Source organism: Melospiza georgiana, chromosome 16 (genome assembly GCF_028018845.1).
Source record: "Melospiza georgiana isolate bMelGeo1 chromosome 16, bMelGeo1.pri, whole genome shotgun sequence".
In the NCBI taxonomy this organism is placed as follows: Eukaryota; Metazoa; Chordata; class Aves; order Passeriformes; family Passerellidae; genus Melospiza; species Melospiza georgiana.
This window is the reverse complement of record NC_080445.1, coordinates 4823202-4849937: the sequence shown is the minus strand read 5'-3', so window position 1 is coordinate 4849937 and position 26736 is coordinate 4823202. Positions and strand designations below refer to the sequence as shown.

The 26736-nt window shown below is 43.0% G+C and overlaps 1 protein-coding gene across 1 annotated transcript in view; it reads right to left on the bottom strand.

Moving 5' to 3' along the window:
• The window catches only part of MAD1L1 (mitotic arrest deficient 1 like 1), a 346877-nt gene that overhangs the window by 127291 nt on the left and 192850 nt on the right, over positions 1 to 26736 (bottom strand). The window contains exon 15 of the mRNA XM_058035443.1: positions 25982 to 26072. Coding sequence (XP_057891426.1) covers positions 25982 to 26072 — 91 coding nt within the window. The remainder of the gene's footprint in view (positions 1 to 25981; positions 26073 to 26736) is intronic.

The window sequence follows — 26736 nt, the reverse complement described above, 5'->3', positions numbered from 1 at the left end:
CTGACACGCACTTAAGTACCTCATTTTTTTCAGTCTTGGTATCTATCAGCCTTAAAAGATTGTGATTTCTGAGCAGCACAATAAATTCTGGTGGAGCATATGGACAGCTGAGCTTAATCACTGCTGGCTGGCAATACAACAGCTTGTGCTTGGCCCTGCTGAGAAAAGGCTGGGGGCTGGAAGCTCTTCAAGGAAAGGACAATTTCCTCCTCACATGACTCTCAGAGAGCCACCCAAACACTGCTGCCTCCTGAGCTAAGGAATTTCTTCCCATGCTGACTTCTTAAGAGAGAAATCTCCAAGGTTTCTGGGCTGGGACAGGTTATTCAGTACTGGAGAACTTAAATAGAAATTATATAAGGAGCTTAGTAGATTATATCAGCTTTAAATGGGTCAGTAGTTACCTTGGAAGAATTGTTGAAATAAAGACTGCATCTAGCTGTAGGAGACACATGGGAAAGTTTCTTACGTACAGATATAAAACATAAAGCATCAGTTGGGGGGATGGTGGAAGAGACGTGTTTGAAAAGCATCCAGCTGGCCAGGGAATGCTCTTGCTTCCATTTACTACCTCTTGTAGGCACAAGAGTAGCTTAAACTGTAAACACTAACACACAGCAGGTAATTGGGTATCTGCAGGTGGTCAATGTCCAAAACTGAACTTTTGAACTCTTGAGCAGAGGATGGGACTTCGCTGCTGGCACAGCCTGGTGGTACACTTGGGTAAATCCTGGACTAAAACAGAGGGGGCACATCTTGAATCCCCCAAAGACAGGACAAAATGGGACAAAATGTTACTCAAGGTTTCTGGCTGGTCTTTCATTGTGTCAGGCTCCAGCTACAGAATTCTTGCAAAATCCAGGTTTCTGATGCTAGAAGAGCTGACACTGCTTTTGGGAACCTGCAGGTTTATTCTTGGGATTCAGTGCCTCCTCCTGACTATGGATCCTTTACACAGCTCAAGCATGCCTTTCCCAAGGCTGGTGGTTTCTGGAATGACTGTCTGGCTTCACTGCAAACATGTGGTATTTGTGGGTAAACACAGCCACACAGGCTTTGCACACAGCTAATGAACACCCCGTTGCTTCCACTGAATTATGAAAGCAGACAAGTCACATATCATTAGAAGTTGTCTTTGAATGTGTTTATCTTCAGCTTACAGTTAATGGCTCAGCATTTATGTCAAGAATTGTCTGCTGTTAGTCCTGCATCAATACCCATCAGAAATTTCACTCAAAAATGGAGAAGAAAAAAACAGCGGGAAGGCAAAATTGGAATTTATCACATGAAAGGCACATGCAAGGTCCCCAACAACTACAGCTCTTCTTGTAGTAGCTTATTAACTAGAGTCTGCCTGGCTATTCAGGTGGGCAGCTTCTCCTGATCTTCCTAAATTTTAACTTTAACAGCTTAAAGAAAAAAAAAATTGGTTACTCAACTCTCTCATACAAAAGGCTATTGGAGGCATTTCTGTACCCAGTACAAGGCAGCCTCAGAAAGCTTAATCCCACCTCAGGAAATGCCATTTTAATGGAAATTCTGTTTCTTGGTTTTGTTCTTTTTGTTTCTTTGCTCAGGCTCGTTAAAGTGATTAGAGTAATACCCAAAGTAAACTGCATCCCAAAGAATTCCCTGTGTACCCAGTGCACAAAGCACAGCACGCTCACCAGCCTCAGCTCCCTCTGTCACACAAGATAACCACACCAAGGGATCTTTAAAGCCTGTGGAACAGGAGCTGTATTAACAAAAATGGATTGCAAAGATGAGACAAAGCTAACTAACAAATAAGCAACAACCACCACCTGCTCCTTGTAGCTTTGCCAGTATGTGCCTGCTTGACATCAGAAACAGTTGGGGGGGGGGGGGGAAATGAAAAACAGAAGGTGCTGGATGTTGGGAAAAGGCTCATTTGTTCCCACCAGGTCTCATGGTGCTTCCCTACCCTTTTTCTCTCTCCATGTGTTTTTTTTTGTGTGCATCTGCACACACACAACACTGAAACCTGGCAGCAGAAATTCACTTGGGCAACCTTTCCATCGTTATCTTAGCCAGTTCTTAGCACAACACCTGCTACTTCTTCTGCAAAACAGGAAGATCTTTCTCCTTGCCCAGGTGGTGCTACCTCTTGCTCATACACCTTGATTCAGGAAACCTTTCACCTCAGGCCTCCTGAACACCCACGTCAGTCACTCCCAGAACAGTGAAGACACTCTGTGTTAGCCTGAGTTATGCCTCTTCTCCTCCACCAGAACAACAAATTCCACATCCCTGCTCTCAGGAGCAGTGAGTAATCCCACATCACCTTCCCCTCTCCATCAGCAAGGCCACCTGGAACAGCTGCTCCTCCTACAAAGGCTTCTACAGGGGTTTTTCTGTTCCTTCCTGAGCAGATCTTCCACACCATCCACACTCATTGATATTCCTCCCTATGGCCTCTTTCACTGCAGCATCTACAGCAAATTAGCAGTGAGACAGGGAGGTGGTTGGAGTTAGGCTGTATCACAGGCGAAAAAGCTCTAATCACCCTAATCACACTGCTCTAACACCAGACCATATCTTTGGGTACAACATGTAACACATTTTGGACACTGCTACAATGGGAGTAATAAAATAAAATGCCTTAGCGGCGGTGTGGAAGCCCTTCAGGTACAGTTTTAAAAGGAGATCTGTTTTCTGTATCTCTTTCAAACGTGTTCTTCCCTGGAGGATGCAAGACTGTAATTTGCATTGAGTGAGGCATTCAGATGAGGTCTGGGATGCAAACAAACGTGACAAGAAGGTTAAGAGTCAGGACAGAGAGACATGGAATGGCATGAAGCTGAGATAATCTAAAAGAAAAAATGCATCCAAATGTTCACTGTCCTTTTCAATTGCTGCTCTTCCTTTTATTGAAATGGAGGAAAATCATAGTCTGCTCTAGGATGGCTTGTTACCACCTAGAGACTTGAATTCCAGGGTTTCTACACTAGTTTTTTCAAGTCAAGGATTCCTGTCTTTCCTGAGAACAAAGTCCATAAAAAGTTGCTATTATTTACAGTCTAGTAGTGTGCAGAGGAGACCTGTGCTGGTTCAAAAACCTGTGATAAAGACACTGAAAATAAAAAGCACATAGGTTCTAAAAACAGCCCCAAAGAGCTTATAGTGTGAGTTATAAAAATTCCTTTTCAGAGATAACTCTTAACTTTATATGTGAGAAATGCTGGCTCTCACAGATCTGAATTTCAAAAAACATTCTATCAACTTTCCCATACAAATCAAGTAACTTTGGTTGAGAATATTGTTGAGAGATGTCAGACCAAATCTAGGTTTTCAAGAGAAGTACACACAGTTTACCAAAAAGTTTAACTATTTCTTAGGTGCTCTCTTTTTTATTCTGCAACATGCACATACAGTTACTGTTCAGTAGACCAGAAAGACAAGAGACACTTGAAGTGAGGTTTTTTTTTGTAGTATTCACTCCAATTCAGATATTCAGCCACTCAAAGCTTTCCTTCCTGACAATGCTCTTTAAATCTTGCTTTAATCCTCCATAATTCTGTGTTTCCTGGTAAAGCTCTACTTTGGAATGAATTCAGATTGACTTAAAGGAGAGATCCTAGAGGAGAAAAGCAACACAAATTGGCTGTGCTAGACCAGGACCCTCAGTATCCAGATAGGAAGGGAGGAGTCAGAGTGAAGTATGACAGCAGAGGTCCTGCTTTCAAGACTTTATAAAGCAAAGTGAAACTGCAATGTAATAGGATTTTCCAGTTAATGGATCTCATTAGCAAAAAGCAAAACCTCTACGGGTATTTTTTTAAGATACTATCTGGTATAAAAAGAAAGATGCATAATTAAAAATTATGTAAAAGCCTTCATGGAAGCATCAAAGTTCATCTGAGCATATAAAAGCCTGAAAAACAAGTGACAAGAAGCGCCGTCAATCACATTATGTATTTGTACAGCAAACACATGGCACAGGCTGGATGCTGAGGTCAACCTCAACAGCAATGCTGAATCTCCTAAAGGCTTTAAGTGCACCAGGACATTTTGATCCGGTAATTTAATGTATATAAAGTACTATTATATGTCCTTGCACATCTAATTCTAACCTGGCAGGGTACAAGGCAAACCCACTGTGTTTGAGTGAATGAATGAGTACCCTCAGCCTTGGCTGCCCCCTGAGCTAACCCACCACCATTACCAGATTCCTGCCTCAAGCTGGAAGCATTTCCACTCAAAAAGCAAGTCAAATTCCTTTTCCCATCACACAGAAAGATGACAGACACAAGTGCTTTGGAGGACTCATTTCTGACAGTCTCCTGGGGCAGCTGGGCAGTGTCTGAGTGGGATTCACAGCAAATGTGTTGCAGGTTAAACAAGCTGCAGTGCAGCCTCTCCCTGTGCAGGTTACCGCCTCCCACACACCTTCTGCTGTGGCCAGGCTGACAGGGGAAAGGAGGGAAACAAAACATGGCCCTGCCACACACCCAGGGGAAGAGCAGCTACAGCACAACTGCCAGGTTTCATTCATTTTGTCACCGTCTCTTCACAGTGATGTGGAGGTTGTCTTGCCCCTGGGGAGAGCTCATCTCCCTCAATGTCACCACAAAGTCCAACCAGGTACAGTTAGGAATTCCTCTAGTAATGGGTAACTGCACAGAGGGAAAATGAGAAAGCTTTCAACATCTCGGAAAAACATGTACCCATGTACATATCATTCTTTTATCCATGCAGTCACCTACATTACTCACCATGAGGAGTCACTGCAGGTTCCCCCAGCTGCGTTGAGCAGGCAGAACCCTCTTCTGTTTGCTCTGCTCTTTCTCAAGTAAGAGACCTGAGTGTCTAAGACATCCAAATATCGATTCAGTGGTACATTCTCTTCTATCTCCTCAGGGCAAATAGACAAATGTTTGGCTTTCCCTTCCTTTTCACCATTTTATCAGGTTAATTATTTTTTAAATTTAAGCAAGTTGTAGCATCCCTGATGAAAAGAGCTATTTTCCCCTTCTCTAGGAGCATGAAAAAGGTCTCCATCTCCTTCCTCCTCCTCACCTTGTGATGATTACCTTTTTGCCCCAGGTTTCCTCACCCAACTCCCTGGAGAGCTGGACTCTTCTCCCTTGGTCCCTATGCAGAAGGGCATCACTTTGTCTCCCTTCATTCCTTGAATATTAAAAGTTTCTCCAGACTTGGGATTAACAAACATTCAAGATGTCCCAGGCAGTGAGAACAGGGCTGTCATGGAAGAGGTTGCTGTGCATACAAAGAAACCCTCAACAAGAAGAGTCAGCAATGCAAGGAGAATTAACAAGCACAGTTAAATAACCCTAAATCCTCATGCATATTTATAAACTACATCACATCAAAACTAAATCAATATCCTCACTAGTTACATATGGCCTGAGAAAGCAAGAGCTGGTAATGTGGTTGTGCTTTGCCCAACCAGGACAAGACCCAGAAAGCCTCCACAGGAGGAAATTCCTGGGCTGTGAGGGGGGAATTTCAAGCTGTAACATCACAGGGTAAGATGAAGCAGAGGGGAGAGAAGGAGCAGCCATCCACAGATGGCACAAGGAATTCACCTGAGCCTTGGCAATGGAGCACAATTTCAGTTTAAACTCTTCTATTCCTATGACAAAGAGAAATCCACCTCTGGCAAGAGAACAGGTTTCACAATTTCAGCTGCATAGGTGCATTTCAGCTGCATTTCTCTGTAGGTGACAAACTACACCTCCCAACATCTCATACCCAGTGTGCTGGGTGAGACTGTTCACATGGCGACTTCCATCAGCACAACCATCTGCTGAAACATCCCTTCTTGGCTTTCCCTGGGGGAAAATACTTCTTGGTTGCCTCCAATGCTTCAATTGCTATTCATGTCTTTTCAAGTAAATGCAGTTTGAACCAAAGATATGGGAAAATGCTTTAAGAAGTCACACTGGGATCACCAAGCCATTAGCAAAATGTCTCTGTCAAACATGCTAAACCTGACTTACATCACATCAACTCCAACAACACATTTTCCTTATTCAGGCTTAGACTGCTGTGAAATTGAGCCAAACCCAATTTGAATCTATCTTGAAATATATTTAGTAGGCACAACTGTCCAATCCTCAGTGCATGACTTAATGGTCTGAAATACAACTGTCCTGCCTCCAGTTGGATTTTATTTCACCAGTTTTACGTCACTGTGCTAATGGACTGGACAGCAACCAGCACATTTTGCACAGAGATGTGAAGGGGCAATGATTTTAAATTTCACTGCCAGGTTTTCCCAGAATTATGACTGCCAGGTCAATCTTTAAACTATTAAGACCCTACAAAACCTCCTTCAAAACACAATACTTCCTGCTGTATAAAACTCAGGCTTTGATTTTATCATCACTTTCCTCATTGCCAACATACATCACAGCATTTTTATGAAACAAAATGGTGGATGAGGGGAAATTCTACTTTTCTGGTGTTTCTGAGTGAGAACCCAGTTCTCCAGGCTTTGTACAACAATTCAGGGAGGAGAGGAGAGCTCAGCCTTACACTACAGCTACCACAACATGCTCCTGCACTGTGGTAGTTGCTTCTTTCCCATTAAGTTTTAATTAGACAACACATGCATGACTTGGAAACACAGCCTGGCTGCAGATGAGAAGGGAATCTTTTCAACTTCATTTGAGCAAACCTGAAAGAGAGCCCTCCTGTTCTTCTCTTACCACAGATTTTCAGATGGCATCTTTAAGCACACAGTCACCCTGAACTTCGGGGGTCAGACCACTTTTGCTAGGGAGAATGCAATTTTCCTTCTACGTAGGAACTACCTGGTAATTTTCTATATTTCAGTTAACTGTTTTGTTTTTAATGCAGTTTTAATACCTTAAAATTACTGCTACTTCAGCTGCACTCTTTGGTGGTACGAGGTCTCCAAGTGAGCTAAAGGTATTTATTGAGTTGTTTCCATGAGCAGAGCCCCAAAATTGTCTTTGGTATGGAATATATTGACAGAAAGCAGGGATTTTCTGCCTGAAACTGAGAAGTAGACAAGCACCTTGGAATTCATTTGACTGAAGCAAAAAGTGGCCTCAAAAACAACGATAAACATCTCAGTTGCATACATTTAGACATTTTTATCCTCCAGCAGGTCAACAGCAGAGGAAAAAAAGATCAAGAGGGGTGATAAAGGAAAAGCATATTTGATGTTAGCAATTTCAGAAAAAAATATTATTTTCTGTAATCACTGTGAAAGGAGTACAAATCTCTGCCATCGTCTTGCTTAACAGAGCTCAACAATGCTTACATTTCACTTGAGAGGAAATATCTGTTTTCATTATTTCAGCCCACTCAATCACTCCTCCTCCACTTTCTTCTCCAACTCCAAACCTCGACTCGGATGTATTCACTTACTGGAGTTTGCAAATTGCTAATCACCCATTGGCAGTATTGATCTGCACGTTTTACTGCAGTCAGAATGAGACAGCACAGGCTGGTGAATAGACTGTGAAGACTGAAAAATGAGATTAACCAGCTCGCCTCATACAGATCGAGTTATCTGCTGCCTTGTTCGCTTTTCATGAAGCTTCCAGAATGCAGCAAACTGAATCTCCTTAACTCACAAGACAGGGCTGATACATAAGTCCATTAGAAGGAAATATCAGAAAAAGCAAGTAACACAATTTCATGGAAAACAGGTCTTGTCAAACAGACTTGAAGAGATTTCAAGTCCAGTTAACTAAGATAACTGTGTTGACACAACAGAATAGGAATTCTGTAATATATTTGCCTCGGTATCAAAATCGCATTTTCTTTTAAAACCAGCCTGATGCAAAATCAGACTATGGCAGTTTTTAAATGGCCCAAAAGCTGATGAAATAATAGTGACATTTCCCTGTTACTTTCCCAACAAGAATTGCTCCTTCGGCCAATGGTATGCAGCACATATTCTCTAAGATATATAAGAAAATAATAAAACCCTACTAAAATACGCAGATAACACAAAGGCAGAATTGTAGCAAACAATAAAGCCCACAAAGATAGCTTAGAAATCTGATTGTGCCAGGCACAATCATTCCCTATGAATTCAAATGCACCCTGAGAGATCCCAGGGAGCAGAACGGTCTCAGGCACAAAGCACAGCAGGTACTTTCTGGGAGACACTGTCTGTCAGGAGGCCACAGCTAATAACTAAAGGTTACCTCTAATTTAATGCTGTGTGGAGAAAAAAAAAACAAGGAACAGCCAGAATCTTTATGTATCATTGAGCAGGAAGGGCCAAAGAAACAATAGTGTCCCCGAAGGCAGCACTGATGAGACCCCTACAGTGATAACACACCCAGGTGAGGTGTGCAGGCCTGAGAGTGTTGTTGAAAATTAAGGAAAGTGGTGAGAAGATTTCCATGAATGATTCATGGTCTGAAAAAAACACATCCTCCGCTGAGAAATTAATGGAAATCAAACTATTTTATCTGCTATGGAGAAGGCAGAAGCAATTTGATCTGGGTTTTCGGTGGAAATCTGACACTAAATGGTTCTTTAATGTAGCAAACAAAAGCATAGAGAGAACCTGATAGCTTCACTTCATGGTGAAGCCAATGAAATGGAAATAATACATATTTTTAATAGGGATGGCTAACCAGGGAAACCAATACATTGTCTGTTACTTAGTGTCTTTAAATCAATATTTGATATCTTATTAAAAAGAGTCTATGGAGCAACCACAAGTCACTGGGCAGATTTCTCTTAAAATTGTATTTTTGTGTTATATCAGACTAATGGGTATTCTTTTTGGCCATAAACTTCTTAATTCAACTCATTCCACTTCCCCCAATTCAAAAAAAAGTGTTATCCAATACTTTTATCCATTCTCTCTCATATCATTAATTCCCCCTCTTACTTTATAAGCCTCCAGACAATTCTGTAACTTCAGCGTTTATTCCTCTTAGACATAACAAGAACTTAGATGTTATCACTGACAGTTTAATCTTTTTCAAGGAGAGTTTTAATTTGTAGAGAAATTATATTAGAATCAATGCCTCTAAATATAAAAATACTTTCAAATCTATGTTCATTTCAATATTCCAGAGCGGCAGGGCTGCTCAAATCCTCAGGTGATGGAAAATCAGAATGATGCTTAAGACCCAGCCACTGAGATTGTGCTTTGTTCCCTGAAGGAAATGTCTTTCTAACAGCCATAATGACAACTTGAACATGTGGATGCTGATCCATACAGATATAATCCGGCTCATTGGAAAATTACAAGGCTTATTTGGTGTTTAAGAGTGCAAAAAAACCCCAGAGAATGGAAACAGATTTGTCACCTGCAATCTTTTTTGATCTCTAGGCTTTATATTAGGGAGTGTCCATCCTGATTTAATGGGAGTAAAGCCAATTTAAGAACTACTTTTCTGGGAGATGATGGAGAGAGAAATAAAGATGGACTAAGATGTAAAAGCTCTACAAGTCACAAAAAACATGAATATATCTCTGTCTACAACACCCCTGACCACGTGTACACATTCTTTGTAAAATAACCATTCTGCACACGTGCTCACTCTCATTAAATGAGATTTAACAAACTATCTCTCCCATTTCCACCCAACATCCTGCTGCCAGTCTCCCACCTCCCACAGCTGCCCTGTGAAGGCAGCACCTGACATCAAGTCTTGAGCACTTTTGGGGGGCACCTGAAGGATTGCAGAGTGGAAGGGGAGCAGAAAAGCAAACACCTTGAAAAAGCATCATTTCCCCCTGTAATCCCATATTATTTCTGCTCCAGCATGCACAAGCCACAGTAACAACATGACTGTGGTTCTTCGTGTGCCTCAAGCACAGTTTCAGACAGGTAAAAAATTATGGTTCTGCCCTCAGGAAAGACCTGGAACATCATGAGCTGCCACACTGGGAAAGCCAGCTTCACCAGCCAGCTGCACACTGGTCTTCTGCAACAGACAAAACCCAGCCCACTACTCTCAGGCTTTGTTCCCCCCAACTACCTCCTTACTACTGCCAGTAATTCTAACCCAAATTACAAATACAGGAGACCATAACATGGTTGCCTCTCTATACTAATAAGAAAAAAAAAATCACAAATATCTCTAGTTCCTCAATACATGCCTGGTTTCTCTGCATCCATAATAAGCCTGTCCACATTCAACTTGGAAATACTATTCAATTTTATGAATTCTGCCTGGATCCGTACCAACTGCAAACTCTAATTTGTTTTCTGAATGTTATCTCAACTGTAAGAACTGATCAGTGCCTTCACTTCAGCTCTGCAGCCTGTATATTAAGTTAAGCCACACACAAATGTGCTTGCCTCTCTCAAAAGCTGTTAAATGAGATAGCCTCCTATGGAAAAAGAATGGAATACCACCTGGCAAAGAACAAGGAGTGCTGCTCTGCCAGGTGAGATGGTCAGCAAATTTTGGGTTGCCAGGCTGGGCAGTCCATGTAACCTCTGTGAAGATCTGCCAGCTGTGCCCAAAGAAGTCCAGAGCTGCTCCAGGCAAATTTAACTGTGCCAGAATCTGACAATGGATCAAACCTGGTAGATTTGGACAGGTGTAATAGATGCTCAAAGGAACTGTGATACTGAAAAACCTTTTTTTTTTCAGAATTGTTTCCCTCCCTCTGTGATCTCCAAACCACACCGTGCCAACACAAGGACTGCTGTGGCCAAGGGCCTGAGCCTCTCCTTCACAGCACAAGTGACCACATTTCAGGGATGTTATCTACAGATTGCACAGAAGCCACTTACACTCAGTCACACCCACACCAGAGCTGGACGTGGCATCACCTCCTGCCTGCCAGACCTGTGCCCTGCCAACCACCCAGCCACATCCCCAGCTCTGCTTTGGCACCATCTTCCTCTTGCTGCTGCTGAGCTTTTTCTCCTGCCTCTCCCCTCATGAACATTACATGGAGGCTTTACTTTTCCAGACATAACAAATATTTATAAATAACTGAAGAAGAGAGCCTGAGTTCTGACTTTTTTGCTTGCAACAACTTTATTGCTAATTTGGGCTTCTGTCAGGGATGGGTTGTGTGATACCACAGAGACCAGACAACCTTTGCATTCAAGAGATTAAAAACTTGTTCCAGTGTTCCTGACAGAGGGTTGGGGGTGGAGAACTACTCTTATTGTGGGTAAGTCATTGTGCTGCACTGCCAGTTCTCATCTGGGCAGCTACTGCCAGTCCAAAGCATTATCACCACTGAAACAGTCATGTGTAAATAGAGTGCAACAAGCACCCTCAAAGAACAAGGTACTTGAAGGCAGAAGATGAATTAAAATCCAGTTTTTTGTATATTATTTTCTACGAGTCAACTCTCAAGTGCTCAGTCTCTAAGCTCTTGAGAAGGAACGGTAGCTGAAAAAACACAGGGACACAGGGGAGCAACAGGGGAGTGGAGTAATGAGAGATTTGTCTGCTATTTCAAAAGACAAATTTCACTTATTTTCAAACCAGACAAATATTTTCCAATTCTCTTTGAGGAAATGGGAACATGCAGATTGACAGCAGACCCAAGGTTGCTTAAACCCTGATCTATAACCTGGCTGCCAGGGGATGCTGCAAGGGATTTGTAACCTTCAGCCTTGGCTGGTCTGTCAGACATGCAGCAGCCTTTGAGCAGCTGTGACAGGCATCCCAAACACTGCAGAAAAAAGGGAGTTGGTGTGGCTGGAGGAAGAGGATGCAGGTGGTTCCTGTGCAAAGCACAAGCAAAGAAAGCTAAGAAGGCCCCTCCATGGGAGCACACTGTTCCTCTTAGCCATAAGCAGATCCCTCCTAGGAAAAGCAGCATGAGGTAAGGTAAGATATTCCAGACTCGATTTAAATGGCTCCATCCCTTGCAGTCACATTGACCAGAACCACCTGAAATCTCCATTTATCACCTTCCTATTTTAAAACTAATCGATACCACTGCAGGACAGCAACTTTCTGTATAAGTAGAAAACAAGATGGCCTGGAGCCCTGGGAAATTCTCCCTGCTCCCCACCAGCTGATCGCAGCTCTGATCCTGTGTCTGCATCACGCACAGCCAGGGCTGTAACATGGCCTTAAACAATGCAGCAGCAGCAACTCCTTTGCTTCCAGCAGCTCAACAAGCCTCGAGCTGTGAGTAGAGAAAGAGCCCCCTCTGCTTGCTTCTCCACAGCAGTGTGTGCACAGGACCAAGGGTTTAATCAAAGGGAAGGGAAGGAGCAGGTGGGATGCAGGAGCTGTAAGTGCTGTTATAAACCCATGTGTGTGTCTGGAGAGTTTTGAAGGGGAGAGTGAATACCTGAGAAATAGAAAAAGGTGCAGTCCACAGGCATATGCAGCTCTTCAGCTGTAATTTGTGGTGTCCAGGAGACTGAAAGCTTGTGGGAATGAGGGACTGAGCTGAGCTTTACTCTGTGGGCACAGGTGGCAAAATGCCACCAACCATCCCATCAGAGTTTTTAAGTGTTTGTCAAGAGAAACTGGGAATTAAGTTAAGTAACCAGTGAGGGTTCCCAAGAGAGAGACAGAGGGTGGCAAAAGTGCAACAGTAGAAGGAACAGATGGGAAAGAATTTGTGCGCCCCCTTGACCCTCCTGGGTTTTTTCAGATGCATAATTCCTGTGGTTGATGACCGGGTGGTTTGAGTGTCAGAGGCCATCTGAATCTTGTCACCACAACAGCCTTGTGGTGGGTGATACACCCACTGGGAGTTAAATACCCTGGCACAGAAAGGTTTTTAAACAACTCTGCTCTTTCCTTCATCCCATACTCTTGCTAGTAGCACACATTTAAAAATAGCAGAGGAGCCATGCACACTAATAACACAAACCACAAGTGTTTGCATTAAGTTTTACCAGCCTTATATGTAAATCAGCCCATAAAGGCTGGTAGCCCGTTATATACTATTCAATTACTACAGCAAGCATCCATCCTGTGCCTTTCACAGTGATCTGTAGCCTGGAACAGGTTCATAAACAGCTCAGAAAGGCAGCTGCTGTAGATTTCACTTAACTCCTTATCTATCTGCTTTAAACGGATTAAATGACTATGTCATTAAAATGCTCGAAGTAAGCCTTTGATCATAAACTTCTCATCATTTTACAGTTATTGAATCTGATCCCTAATGAATCTTATTCTGCCATATTTCTGTCTCTGCTCCCGGCCTTGCTCCCCATTAGTCCTGGTTGCTCAGCCCTAATCCAGCTGCTTTGTATGCCTGACCACTGGCTCCTTACAGCCCTCGATCGTGGCTGCTGATTGCCCAGCCCAGAGCAAGGATGAAGTGCAGGAATTTCATTTGAGGAAGGGTCAGAAGGAGCGAGAAAATAATCCACAAAATACCAACCACCCCAAACAGGCTCTCCATATTCACTGCACAGCTGCGTGACTGCAATTCCTTTCTGAGGGCCCTGCACCGAGCAGAGAGGGGAGCACTGTGCTCTCCAACATTTACAGAAAAAAAGATGGTTTATTTTCATAGTAAAGGGGTACAAGGAAAAATAAACACAGTACTGAGATCAAGGGATTTTCTGCCACCGCACAGCAGCAGATTTTAGCAGCTGCAATGAAGGATGTGCCTGATCTCAGAATGAGCAAAGGTGGGGGAAAGCTTGCAGTGTCCAGAAGTGCCCCAGCACAAACACAGACAGCAGCCCATGTCTAAGCACAGCAAGTGGAAAGCCATAGCAGATCCTGGGAAAATGGAGGGAGACAAAACATCCAGTGCCCTGGTCCATACCTGAGTCAGTTGGTAATCACAGGAGAAATGTTTACTGGTCAGCAGTGATTACTAGAGATGGGGACCACTGAGGTCATTCTGCATTCCAAGTTTTGCTCCAAACTCAACTCCAAACAGCTATTCAATGTGGTGCTAAATCTCATTTCTTGCACCAGTTTAGTTTTGGCAAATCCAAGGGCCCACACACAAGGGCTGGCAAGAGGAATCTGCAAATATTAAAGATGATAAGCAGAGAGGGTCCTATTGACCCTATAAAGCAGACTTTATAAAATACTTGTTTTTAATATCAGTATATGATATCCTGAGTTCCTGTATTTTCTCCTTGAGAAGAGGAAAACCATGTTCTGAAATTTCAGAATCTGTTTTTTTCTAGGGAAGTTCATTTCCATCAGGCACAACAGGAAGAAAACGCCTAGGAATTCATGTCAAGCTGTCATTCAAAACAATGTAGAAGAATTCTATGGTGAGAGTGGCTTTTATCCTTCAGTACTAGTAGGCACAAAAGGGAAAAAAAGAAGGTTCTTCTAGTAGCCACAGGAGAAGAAAGGTACTGTGCAACGTTACGTGAGCACCAAATGCTTGTTTCAGCGGTGAACTCTATTAAAGTCACATGAAAGTGTTAAACTGAATGCTGAAAACTGCATGTTTGATATGGAAGAGGCCCATTATGTCAACTTGCAAAGTCCTTGCCAATGCAGCAGACTGACTAATGTTAATCATTCTGCGTTCTAATTATCTTACCATTATAGCAATTTCCCTGATGATCATCCTTCTTTTTTTTTTTTTTCCTTTTTTCCCATTTTGCTGTTGTTCAGTGGTTTTCAATGCTGCAGGCTGTAAGGCTTGGACCACCTCTTGGCCATTTGAGTGTTTCCAAAGAACACACCAAAGGGTGTGTTATTATCTCTCTCCATCATTCCCTTGGCTTTCCAGGACATACTTTTAAACAAAAGGATAGGAAAGAGGCGAATGCTGCTTTGCTTCTGTCTCCTCAGATGCTGTGCACTGAAACAGATTGGCTGTGGAACCCTCCCAGTTTGCCCCAGTGCTAACCTCTGCTAGCCCTGGTCCTCTGGCAGAGCACACCAGTGTTGGCTATAATGGGCCAGCAGGAACCAGCATCTTCGCTGTCACCCAGCTGGAGTGAGACTGCCTTGGTAATTGCAGCAGAGCAAGAATGGATTTAATTTATTTTCTGCTTTATTCCAGTGAGAGAGAGAGAGGGAGAGAGGCCAGATTTACCCAGTGGCCTCATTCCTACCCCCAGAGCATGAATTACTTACGGATTTCACAGTGAGTAGAAAGTAGCAGGGACACAGACAGATTCCTAGAACCAAGGAAGTGATCGGTCTTTTCTGCCTCATCACCCTCATGTACATATTGTGACATTTTAATTAGCTTCCCCCATGTCTGACAGACATCCTGTGTCATGCAGAGAAAACACGGTTCACTCCCTATCTTCACAAAATTTGGGAGCTTTAAAAAAACCCAGCAAACATCAAAAAAGCCCAACCCAGGCCCCTCTCCCTTCAAACATCAAAAACCCCAACCCAGTCCCCTCTCCCTTCAAACCCAAGCAATTCAATTACTTGCCAGATAGCACTAAGAATCCATTAGAGAAGAATATATTCTGCATTTGCTGTGGAAATCTCCTGGTGATCTTATCTGTCTCAGTTCAAGCTCAAAGCTCAATTGTTTTTTCTGCCAGTGCAAGGAGACTTCAAGCAGCACTGACATCTTTTCAGATGGGGACAGTCGTCTCATCTTCATTTCAATTTTACAAGAGTAAGAGAGATTTGTGGATAAACTGAAACAATAAGAGGAATGGCTATGGGGCAATCTATTGGATTCTGAAGAGCTTTGAGTTAACTGCTCCAACCAGCAAATTCAACATTATCCTGAGCTGCCTGCCTGAAGAAATAAATACTTCAGAAGCAGCCTTGCCCAGACACAAGTTTTCAAGTTATCATTGAGTAAACTGGTAGAAGGGCATCATCTCTAACTTTCACACATATCTAAAGGACTCAGACTATCTTTTTGATCCCCTGGAAGCAGAAAACATCAGTAAAGAGCATTAAGTTGAACGAAACAGTCAAGGAACTAAAATGGCAAGGATGAGAGGGTAGGCTTAGGAGGAATCCACTTGGTAAATTGACCTACAGGTCTGTTTGCAGCATGTCCAGTGGTTTTTTTCCTCTAGGATGCTTGAGAGAATGGACCACACAAAAATCTCCAGATACAGACACAAATCTGTCTTCTAAGCAGTGTCAAACAGAAGCATCACACTCAGAAGATGTCAGAGACCTTGGGAAAGCAGGAAAGTCAAAAGACACTGATATTCAACCCTCAAACTGACTGTAGAAGTTACTGTCTGTGTGCCACCATGGCACAGCCACTTGGCAGCTTTGGGGAAACCATTTCATGTCATACAACCACTATTCCTTCCCCCCATCACCTGAAGAGGATCCTAAGGATTGTTTCCAATACTTCCTCCCTTCTTCATTTCAGCTTCTGTGAGCCTGATGGGCACAGTCTGACATGCTGGTTGTATTATATCCAAGGAAAATGCCCAAGCCCACACCCAGTGTCTGTTCTCCCTCCTGAGCAGGCATTTCCCTCCCTGCCATCCCTCTGACCACACTCCAGCTGGATGCTGTTGAGCCAATGTAGGTGATAGTCCTATTTTACACCCAGCTACATCAAGTCATGTCTACATTTAAATACATTGACATGCATTCTAATAATCATTTGCAAATACATATGTATATACATACATAAAAAATTAAATTCCCCAGTGTTGCATTTAAATGTTCAGGCAGCTCCACCATGTTAATATTAATCATAAGAGCTCACACATATCTAATCACACTTTTCCTTGCACACTGACAGATTGACCTCTGAGCAAGCCCTGACTCCTTGGGAAATCACCTTAAGGTCAGCAGCTCTGGCTGTGATGGATCTAGAGGGAAAGCAGCTCCACAGCTGAGCTCCCTTGCAGACTGCTGTCAACAGCTTTTCACATCCCTCTACTCATAAAAATGAGAAAATTTCTGTAATTACTACTGATTGGAACAGTGTGGTAGCACTGCACAGAGAGAAAGAATGCATCCACTGGAAGACAACCAAAAATACACAAGAGGACCTCTGGAGAGCTCATCCTTGCTGCACAGCCTTCATGTTACTGGTTTTTCAAGTTTTTCATCTTACTAGAGCCAGAAGCACAATGAACCCCCTTTTCAAAAGCAGAGTCTTTGTTCTGAAAGGTCACAATCTCAGCTGAACATCTTCTGTCATGTCCAACATGCACAACAGCTTCCAGGGAATTTTTATTTCATTTTAAATGTCCTGCCAAAAATGCAAAGAACAGGCACAGAGCTGCTGCATCATTTAGGAAATGTGGGGTTTAAATGTTGATCAGAGGAAGCAGCAGAGCTCCTGATGGAGCTGAGCCCCATGCTTGGGTGAGCATGGTTGTGATGAATCCCCATTCCAGCTACATGGAACACAGCTGTGCTTTCCAGACACCCTCCTGGACACACAGAACCCCCTCACTGCTCATTTTTTAAAAAAGACACGAATAGGATGCTCTTCTCACAGCACTTCACTTACTCTGCCACTCCAACTGTCCATCCTCATTTAAACAGAACAGCCTTTCTACCTAAATTAGGCATCACCTTCCATTCCACTGTTACCTGTCTTTCAAATATAGCTAGGAAAGCTGTCAAAAACAATTACTTTTCTCCTGACTTGTCTGGATCCATGTCTTTTTAAAGTCTTATCAAACACCAGCAAATGGAAATTGAGCTAAAATTGGGCTTGGAAGGGCCTGTGTCATGATCTGTGTTCAGAGTGTGCTGACAGAAATGCTCTGTTATTGGGGTGTAACTTCTCCCCATTTACTCCCAGGCACAACAAGAGCCTGCACTGCCAGATGAATGGCAATGCCACACATCCCAGTGACAGAGGCATGTTGAGTTTCCTTCCTACTATCTGAAGAAATTCTTCAGAGAAAACCCATTTTTATAATGTAAATCTCTGCCTCCAAGTGTCACAGAGGTGGTAGGTCAGGCTGATCAAAGGGAAGAGTTCTGGGACGTGTAAGATAAGATATCAGCATCTCACATGCTGAATCTCCCTGACAGAGGTCTCACAAAAACCTGTTTTTCTGATGCACACTGCCACCCCCACCAGCGCTTCAGCTCAGAGCATCTCCCCATTTCCTCATGTGTATTTTAACTTTACAAACACTGCCCGCTCTTCACTGTGACATGAAACATCTCCTCTTTCCCCCATCATACACTCAGATAAAACATTATTAAATTCCAATTTATTTATTTTCTGTAATCTGGGTGACACATCCTGGCCTTTTGTCTCCTAGAGATGGTGTCAAGTTTTACATGTACCAAGAAGTAGAGGAAAAATATGGCACCATGACCAGAGTATCAAAAGAATAAAATTGCTGAGGAATATTACTGAAAACTTGGACTTTACAAAGTCAGATCACAACAGAAATGACAAAGACAAGGCCAGCACGAAACTGTGACCTATTACTTTGTTTTAATCAAAAACTCAGAAATAATTGGGTCATCAACAAAAGGCTGAAATGGAAATGAGTAAGGAAAAGCTCAAAGCCTAACGTGGAGAGAGCTGCAACTCATGGACATGGTACTCATAAAAGTCTGAGAGAAAGCACAAAGCTTCAGTAAACAAACCTTGTGAAGCGTTATTTGCCTTACACAGGTCTAAATGACATTTTTGTTTTGTCTCTGTGACATGGAAGCAGAATTCAAAGCAGCAGAAAAATAATAGAAAACGAAGAAAGAACAATTGAAAACTAATTTGTGCCACTGAATGACTACAGAGAAAAACAAGAAAACTATAAAGGGACAGTCACTCTTATTGCTTCCTGAAACTTTGCTTTTTCTTTGTGAGAGAAGTAAGATTAGAGGAGTTTAAAAGTGAAGTCTCATTTTAAAATGGTTGTTTCTGTCTCATCAGCCTTGGCATTCACCCACAGGCTGATTCTGAGGATCAGTGAAACACACAGAAGCCTTCTGGAGTTGCCACTTAACTACTACTTGACTGGCACACATTGTAAGGTTTTGGGTGGGGATTTAAATACACATCTGAGAGTTTGAACGTGCAGTTGTAGCTGAAATGCCTAATTTTTGTATATTGTTGCTCTTTTTACCACACAAGAGTACCAATGGTGTCCCTGTCCCCTCACTCCCATGAAGGCAGTGCACTCGCCCCAGATTTAGTGCTCTGGTGCCACACAGCCAAGCCTTGCACGACTTTTAAAACATCACCATTTATTCTGCAACACCTGTTCACAAAACCAAGGTTTGTTCCAAGCCAGCTTTCTTATACCACAGAAGGAAGGACTGGAACAATTTCCAGCTGCGTGTTATGCCCCTGCATAACACATATACCTCCTTAGTGTAGCAGCATCCTCATCTGCATTTTGTGCTCAATTTTCCTACTCCAGCACGGATGGCACCTCCTGAAGTTCATGCTTCCTGTGTAGTGGAACAGAGACCTTTTCCTGCAGGACATTTCCCATGGCCCAGCTCTCCCTCCCTGCTCTGAGCTCCCCGTGCTGCTGCTCAGGTGCTGACACTCAGTGCACTGACCTTTCCTGCTTCAGAGCTGTTCAGGAAATCCAGCGCTCACCCTTCCTCCCCCTCTGCTCATCTAATGAGCTTTGTGATGCCACACAGCTGCTGATATTTTCAAGGGTAGTGGCAGGAGAACATTAATGAATTTATTCTGGATTTTCGTGTTAAATGTATTATGCAAATGTTAATCAGTTTCTGCAGAACTTTGAGAAAGGTGCTGCATGAAATAAACAATACGGCGGCAGCTCTGGCAGTAGAATTTATAGAGCTTCAGGTGTTTAATATTCAATGTGAATCCCTTTAAAAAAATTTTTTTAAAGGGCATGTTGGTAAAATTTTCCTGCACAAATGTGAACCTGTGCACTCGTGGTCTCTGATGTTAACAAACATTAGCAAGTCTGTTCTGTGCCTGTCCTTGTTTCATTTGACATCCACATTGCACATCACATTTATCAGGGCCACCAAGGCCATCAAACAGCTTCTCCTTGAACCACCTAATGACAAACCTACAAGTAAATGGCATGTTTATGCTTCTCCTCTCTGCTCCTGTGGAATGTTTCTAATTTCTGTTAATTCTAAGAACAGCAATGTATTCAGAATTAACACGTACAAATATTTGCATAGCCCCAGCTAATTCAGTGTCACGTAATCCCCAGGGGCTGGATCACAGCAGGTTCTACACTCCTTCCATTTCACACCAGTTCTAGGATTTCCTGCAGTACCTAATCCACGTGGCATGAGATACACAGTGGTTTTTCCCAAACAACATGTATAATCCTTTCAGCACCATTTATGGGTGCACTACACGGGAAGCTCTTTTTCCTCCCGTTCATTTGGGTGAAATTTCAGCACATCTCCTTTAGCAGCTCCCTGAGAACACCAGGGACACCCACCCAGCAGAGCAGCTCAGACTTAGCTTCTCCTGCCCAGCTCTAGAGATAATTGAAGTGAAGGTGGTGTAACAGCACAGGTGTTGCCCAGACCAACCACCAGGACATGCTAGGTGACTCCATGGTGCCCCTCTGCCCCTGGCACACTGTGCCACCCCATCTCCACTGCAGCTGTCACCCCCAGCTGCCTGTGCCATCCCCAGAGCCAGACTCATTGGCCTCTTCTTCAATCAAAGCCAGCTTCCTGTGTGAATATTCTCCCCTGTTTTATGCAAGCATTGCACACCTCTGAGCTGTCATCAGTTAATACCCATGATGTCTGTTTATCACGTTTTCCATCGCTGTTTTGAGCAAAACTGTGGAGTGATCCCCAGAGTGCTCTCTGCCTATACACACTTGAGCAGATGCACTTCCTTAGGTCAGTGCAGACCTGCTGCTGCCTGTGAAATATAGAGGATAAGCTTTGCCTGTAAAAGATGAGCTTATTGCTGTTTAAATCCAGGAATCTGTGGAATGGACCACAAATCACTCTGTTCCCCATCACTCCCACATGCTCCCATGAACTCGATGCACTGGATGAGTGGGTCAGCACAATATGATCCAACCTTCTGCAGTCCTGGACCTGCACCTCTCTTCATCTTCTCTTTACAGATCTCCTCCTGTATGCTCTCAGTTATTCTATCTCATAATTAAGTCCCTCTGGAGTACACACAAATTTGTTCCTGAACCTTCCCACAAGCAGTACCTGACTGAAGAGAAGCCAAGTGAGTTGCCCAGAACCAGCTAAAGAACCCTCCTAGAAAAAAAAAGAAAATAAAAAAAGGAACTTAGATAGGTGAGGTTTTCTACAGGGACCAGCTGTGCCACAGAGGCTAACACAGACCTCTGCATGCACAGATGAAGAAAAAAAGGGCAGGAAGTTTGTGAAAAGGGAAGGTATGGAGATAATCCAGGAAAAATGTGAGCATTTGGGAGGCCAATTAGAGAACCTTGAAAGGTTGACTATGTCCTTTTAAGTTTTATAACAGTGTAAATGATTCATTCATCATTCTTTACTGGTCACAAAATGAACAGTTAGACTGTTAAATGACCTCAGCTTTCCCTTGGGCTCTTAACTCCAAGCTAGTCACTGCCTGGCTGCCAAAGCCCTAACCATAAAATGAGTCATTAATGCTTAAAGAGGAGAAACATTCCCTGTCCACCTTCCCACCTTCCCCAGGGGTACAGCTCCCAGATGTTTTGCTATTGCCTCAAAATACAGCAATAAAAAAAGGAGGAGGCCAGCCCAGCCACAAGGGTTGCAGAGATAAGGGGAAAGAGAAACATGGGAATGCTCTGGGTGTCCAGCAATTCTATCATTCATGGGCATTTCACTCCTGAAGAACTAAACCCAGCAGGCACTTCCCTCAAGGACACCATAACAGGCAATGCAGTCCCTTCCAGTTCAACAACAAAGTTTAACATAAATTCCAGCTTCTGTCTGGGGGAAACTTTCTGATGACTGTCCCCACACTATGTAGTCAGTCAGCTCTTTCAGAGCTTTGATATAATAGGCAAAAATCAATAATTTCAATATGTATGAATAAAACTGCATTTTTGAGAGTGTTGTTGTCTTATTGCTGACTCACAGAGAGGCTGAACACAACCAGTTACTACTGTGAGCAGTAGTCAAAGCTGGACAGTCCAGAGCTTGTGCCAAGTCATGACCCTTTCCCACAGACAAACTGCCCTTGTTGTGTTTTGTAAATCCTGAGATCCTCTCCCAGTTTTCTGTTAGGTTTTCTTGACTGCCAGCATGCACAGGTGATTCTTTTTACTCAGAAACAAGCCTGAAAATACAGATGCTTTCCATTTAGCCTCATAAATACACATGCACATGCTCAAAGGGATTAAGCTGCCAGCTTGGCTATGGGACTAGAGGTGATTCTCAAACCCAAACACATCTCAATGTAAAAAAAACCCCACCCATCTACTTGCCTTTTATCCATACAGATCCACTTATCTGAACTCTAACTGGAGTTTCATTTTTCTCACCAACCAGCTGTGAACTAATTACGAGGACTTTAACTAGTCCTGCTCCCTCTCCAAGCATATGGCTCCAATTAAGTCAAACTGCAGCTGATTTTAATCAATCTTCCTTGAAGCAGCCAACCTTGAAGAATCTCTTCTTCAGCTGGAAGAGTAGGGGAGAGCAGGAAAAGCAGGAGAGTAGTATTTGCATAAGGAACACTTCACATCCGCTTGGTTGCCTGTAAACACAGGGCTCCTAGCAGTAAGAAATGCTAATTGAACACTCCTCACAACTCCTTCCTCCCACTTTATCCAAAAAGCACTGATTTGATCAGTCTCTTTTGTTCCTGGCATCAAGCTGCACTTTTCCACCAGCACCTCTGGAAGATGGTCCAGATCATTTCAGATAACAAACAAACCAAGCCTTTCTCTGAAATCTCAGGCTGCCCACCATGGGCCAAGGAGTAGCAGCTCAGGTTTCCTGGAAATGTTTTTGTGCTTCATCAAAAGGAAGGAGGGTAGAGAAGATGAGATAAAATTGTGTGTTTAAGCCCACTCTTTTCATAGTATTTGAATCCCTCTCCTGAGCCAGGGTTTCAAATGTTTTCCTTAAGATAATATCCTGGGCACCAGGGAGGCAGTCTCAACCGGGTGTCATTTCTCTACAGCTCTACATCTCCTGTGTTTTTGTAATCTGAGGTTTTCATTAGCAGTAAAGACCTGGCCAGTGAGTGATATCCATGCTAAAGTCTTTATACCAGTGAAGGAAAATCAATGCAGCCTGCAGCTAGGTGTCAAGAGGCAAGGGGTTTTGGAAGACAGGGTGTGTGGAGGTGGAAAACACCTTCAGGCATAATTCAAGCTGTCCCCACACAGGCACAGAATACAAAAAGATGTCAGATGTTATATGGCTGTGGAGAGGTGAGGTATCAGCACCTTAGTTCATTTGCTAATACTGAGCTCAAGGAGTCCGAGTCACACACCAAAAGCACCTTTCCAGGTGCTCCTTTGCCCCTGCCCAGTCCATCAGGGTCCCCTTGCTCACAAAGTGGGCTTTTGTGAGAAATCAGCAAAATTCCTGTGCCAATATTCAGATACAAAAGGATGTAAGAGGAGGAAGTTCTTCAGAGAAATGGAGATCAGATATTGGAATGGGCTGCCCAGGGAAGTGGTGGATTTGCCATTCCTGGAGGTGTTTAAGGAAAGCCTGGACATGGCTCAGTGCCATGGTCTGGTGCTGTTGGGTCATAGGTTGGATTCAGTGATCTGAGGTCTTTTTCAACCTAAATGATTCTGTGATTTGGAGACAAACACTTTTGAAACTCCACGCCTCAATACATTCAAACTGACATTTTTAATTATGAATTATTAGCTGTATCTCCCTAGATTTCACGCACCAAACACAACTTTGTGAACTCAACAGATTCAGTTCAGTGTAAAGCACTCAGAGCCTTAATTCTACAACCTGTCTCTTCAAAATTCCCAACTTTAATATGTCCCTTCTACATTTCTTTCCTTTAGTAGATAAAATTCCAGGAGTCAGAGATTTTATTTTGCAAGAAAGAACTGCAGATAAGGATTTGTCAGAAATCACCCTCATTCTACCTGGTTTAATGTCAGCCCCTTCTCTTACATCTTTATTTGATTTGAAGCCATGCTTCTCCCATTTTTGTAGTTTTAGTCATCTTCCTGTTCAGTAAAACTTCCTTGTGACTTCTGTATGCAGTTTGTCTCGATTTTTTTCCCTTCATGATACAGACTTTATTTTAACCCATCATTTCCCAATGATTTCTTTCAGAGGTGGGAATAAATAACATGTCAAACTAGCAACACTTCAGTGACCTTATCTGAGTGTATAATGACATTTTCAGCATATTTGCTCAGCACTGATAGAAGAGGTGAATTTCTAAGCTTATCCTTAACTTTGTGGGTTCTCACTCTAACAAACCTTCTTTCAATGTGTTTATAAAAAGAGTCATTTTAAGCTTGGCCTGTCGAGGTGCTTGATTCACAGGGTGAATAAAAATTGGGAAGGCTGATGTTTTTCCCTCTGAGGAGCTCTTGGCCATTCAGGTGGGCACACACTGATCAATACTGACACTTTTGCATTCAGCTGACATATTCCTGTTCTTGTGCTTTCCTCTCTACTCCCCCTCTTTCGAGAAAACTACTTTAGGCATCAAGGTCTCTAAGACATAAGCAAAGTGAGACTTTAGGGACAGGAGGAGCTCCCTCCTGTTAAATAAGGAGTTAAAGCCATGTCCTCAGCCTTGGCAAGAGAGATGGAAGGGCATCATTACCTGAATTCAGCTCACTAACTCCAAGATTTCTCTTTCCTAGACCTGCTATTCAAGACTTGGCATCTCAAATCACTTGGTTCATCTTTGTATGAACAAATAAAGCAGATCTTTGTGATATTTCGAGACATCACAACTAAAATAGGGAATTCCTCTGGTTAGGCCTTCTTGGAAAGCCAGCAACTCTAAGACCATGTAGGCAGATTAACCATGACCTGAGCTGTAATCTGGTCTGAAACCAAAGCTGCTTGTGTGTTTGTTGGAGACCTAAGCATCCAAACACCAGCCCAAAGCTTTCATCTCCTTCTGATGACTGAAACCCAATTAAAGGAGAGCAGGGTGACAGGTTTCACACTAAACATGGCTCAGCAGAGATGCTCAGCAGCTCTTAGCTCTCTGCTTTATCAAAGCTGTCACTTCCCCTGTCTCCAGGAATGGGTTATAAAAAAAAGAAATTTTGATTCACGTCTAATAGGTGTCAAGATAAAAATCAATGGTCTGGCTGGAATCTGGGTAATTTCAAACCAGGTTTCATGCAGGTTTTCTACCATGAAGCTATTTGCAAAACAAAAATTGGAAAAATAGAGATAAAAAGAAAAAAAAATTAATAGAATGCTACAATGACAAATTGTTCAGCACATCAGAGAGAAAAGAAGGAAGAGATAACACTCTTCTTCAAGAAGGGTGGGTGGGCTTTGATTGAACCAACAGGGTCAGGTTCTTGTTTGTTCCAGCGTCTTTCAAACAGGAAACACCACAAAAGCTTGAAGCAACTCCCCTGCCCTTCCTCTGCACAGGAAAGCTGTTCCTAGGGTGACAACAAGCTGAACACCAAGTCCATTTCTCTGCTGCAGGTGCCCTTGTGTGAGATTTCACAGACCTATCCCAAGTGAAAAGCTGAACACCTTCTGTCACAGAGGACAGCACCAGGAAAAGGCAAACCACACAGAGAGGCACAGCAAAGGGAACACAGCTCCCATCCTCCCGACTCCACAGCTGTGGATGCTGCAAGCTCATCCCCTCAACAGCACTGAGGGTTCCTGGCTTGGAAACTCCTGCCTGCTGAGGTGGCCTCTGCTTTCACCACTGACACCAGCAGAGAGGAGACGTCAACACAAACAAAGCTCAAAATTTCCCATCCACTCCATGCTGTCCAGCCCTGTCTATACTCCCACTTTGTCATGAATGAATTTGGGAACAGACAGCTTCAAGTGGTGGAGCTACTTCACATGGACCAATTTTTAAGGCTCCAAGAAGAGAAGTCCTACAGAAAGTCATCCAACAGGACAACTGAATCCGTGTGATCACACCTGAGCTCAAACCTCTCTGATGGCATGGTCAGAACACAGGTGTGGCAGTGCTGCTGCCACAGGTGCCTTGCCCAGATGGAGGGCAGGGAAGCTCCATGCTGGGAGCACTCATGGACCACGCCAGGCTCTCCAGCTGCTCCGGACCTCCACACTCCTACCTGCAGAGTGAGCTTCTCCAGCTGCATTCCCAGAGATCTGTTCTCCTCTGCCAGCTTGCTGCGCTCAGCTTCCAGCTCCTCAATTTTCAACCTGCAGAAGAAGGGAAAATTAATTGACTTTGGGTGTCCCTGCACAGTCCCACCACAAATAATCTAGTAAAGCATGAAACCAAAAACGGTACCAGATTATTCCTGCATTCAGCACCACAAAACTTCACTACTGAGGTAGCAAAAACATATGGTTAGAAGTGACATGCTTATATGATAAAACTGTAATTTGTAAAAGTATATTAAAAATACACAATTTGAACATAAAGCAAGTTCAGCTTGGATATCTTCTGAACCACAGACTGAGTCTAGACCATCATGTTTAATAACCAACAGCAGCTAAAACCTCCATGAGGCATCAAATCTCTTCTTGATCTGATTTATACTTTTGGCCTTCACAATACTCCTTGGCAGTAAGTTCCACAATTTAATTATGTGCTGTATGAAAAATTAGTTCGGTTTGTTTTATACTTCACATGTGATTATTTCACTGAGTGCCCGTTAGTTCTGCTGTGAAAAGTTGTGAATAATTGTACCACACTTCTCTCTCCACACCACAGTACAGATCTCCTCTATTATTTCCTGGACAATCTCAGTTTAGTCTTCCTTCACACCAAGGATTTTCCATATTTTTATTTTTCTTCCTTGTTCCTTCAAGTTTTATATAGAGTTTTTGACATGAAATAAGCTGGAACTACAAAGAGCTA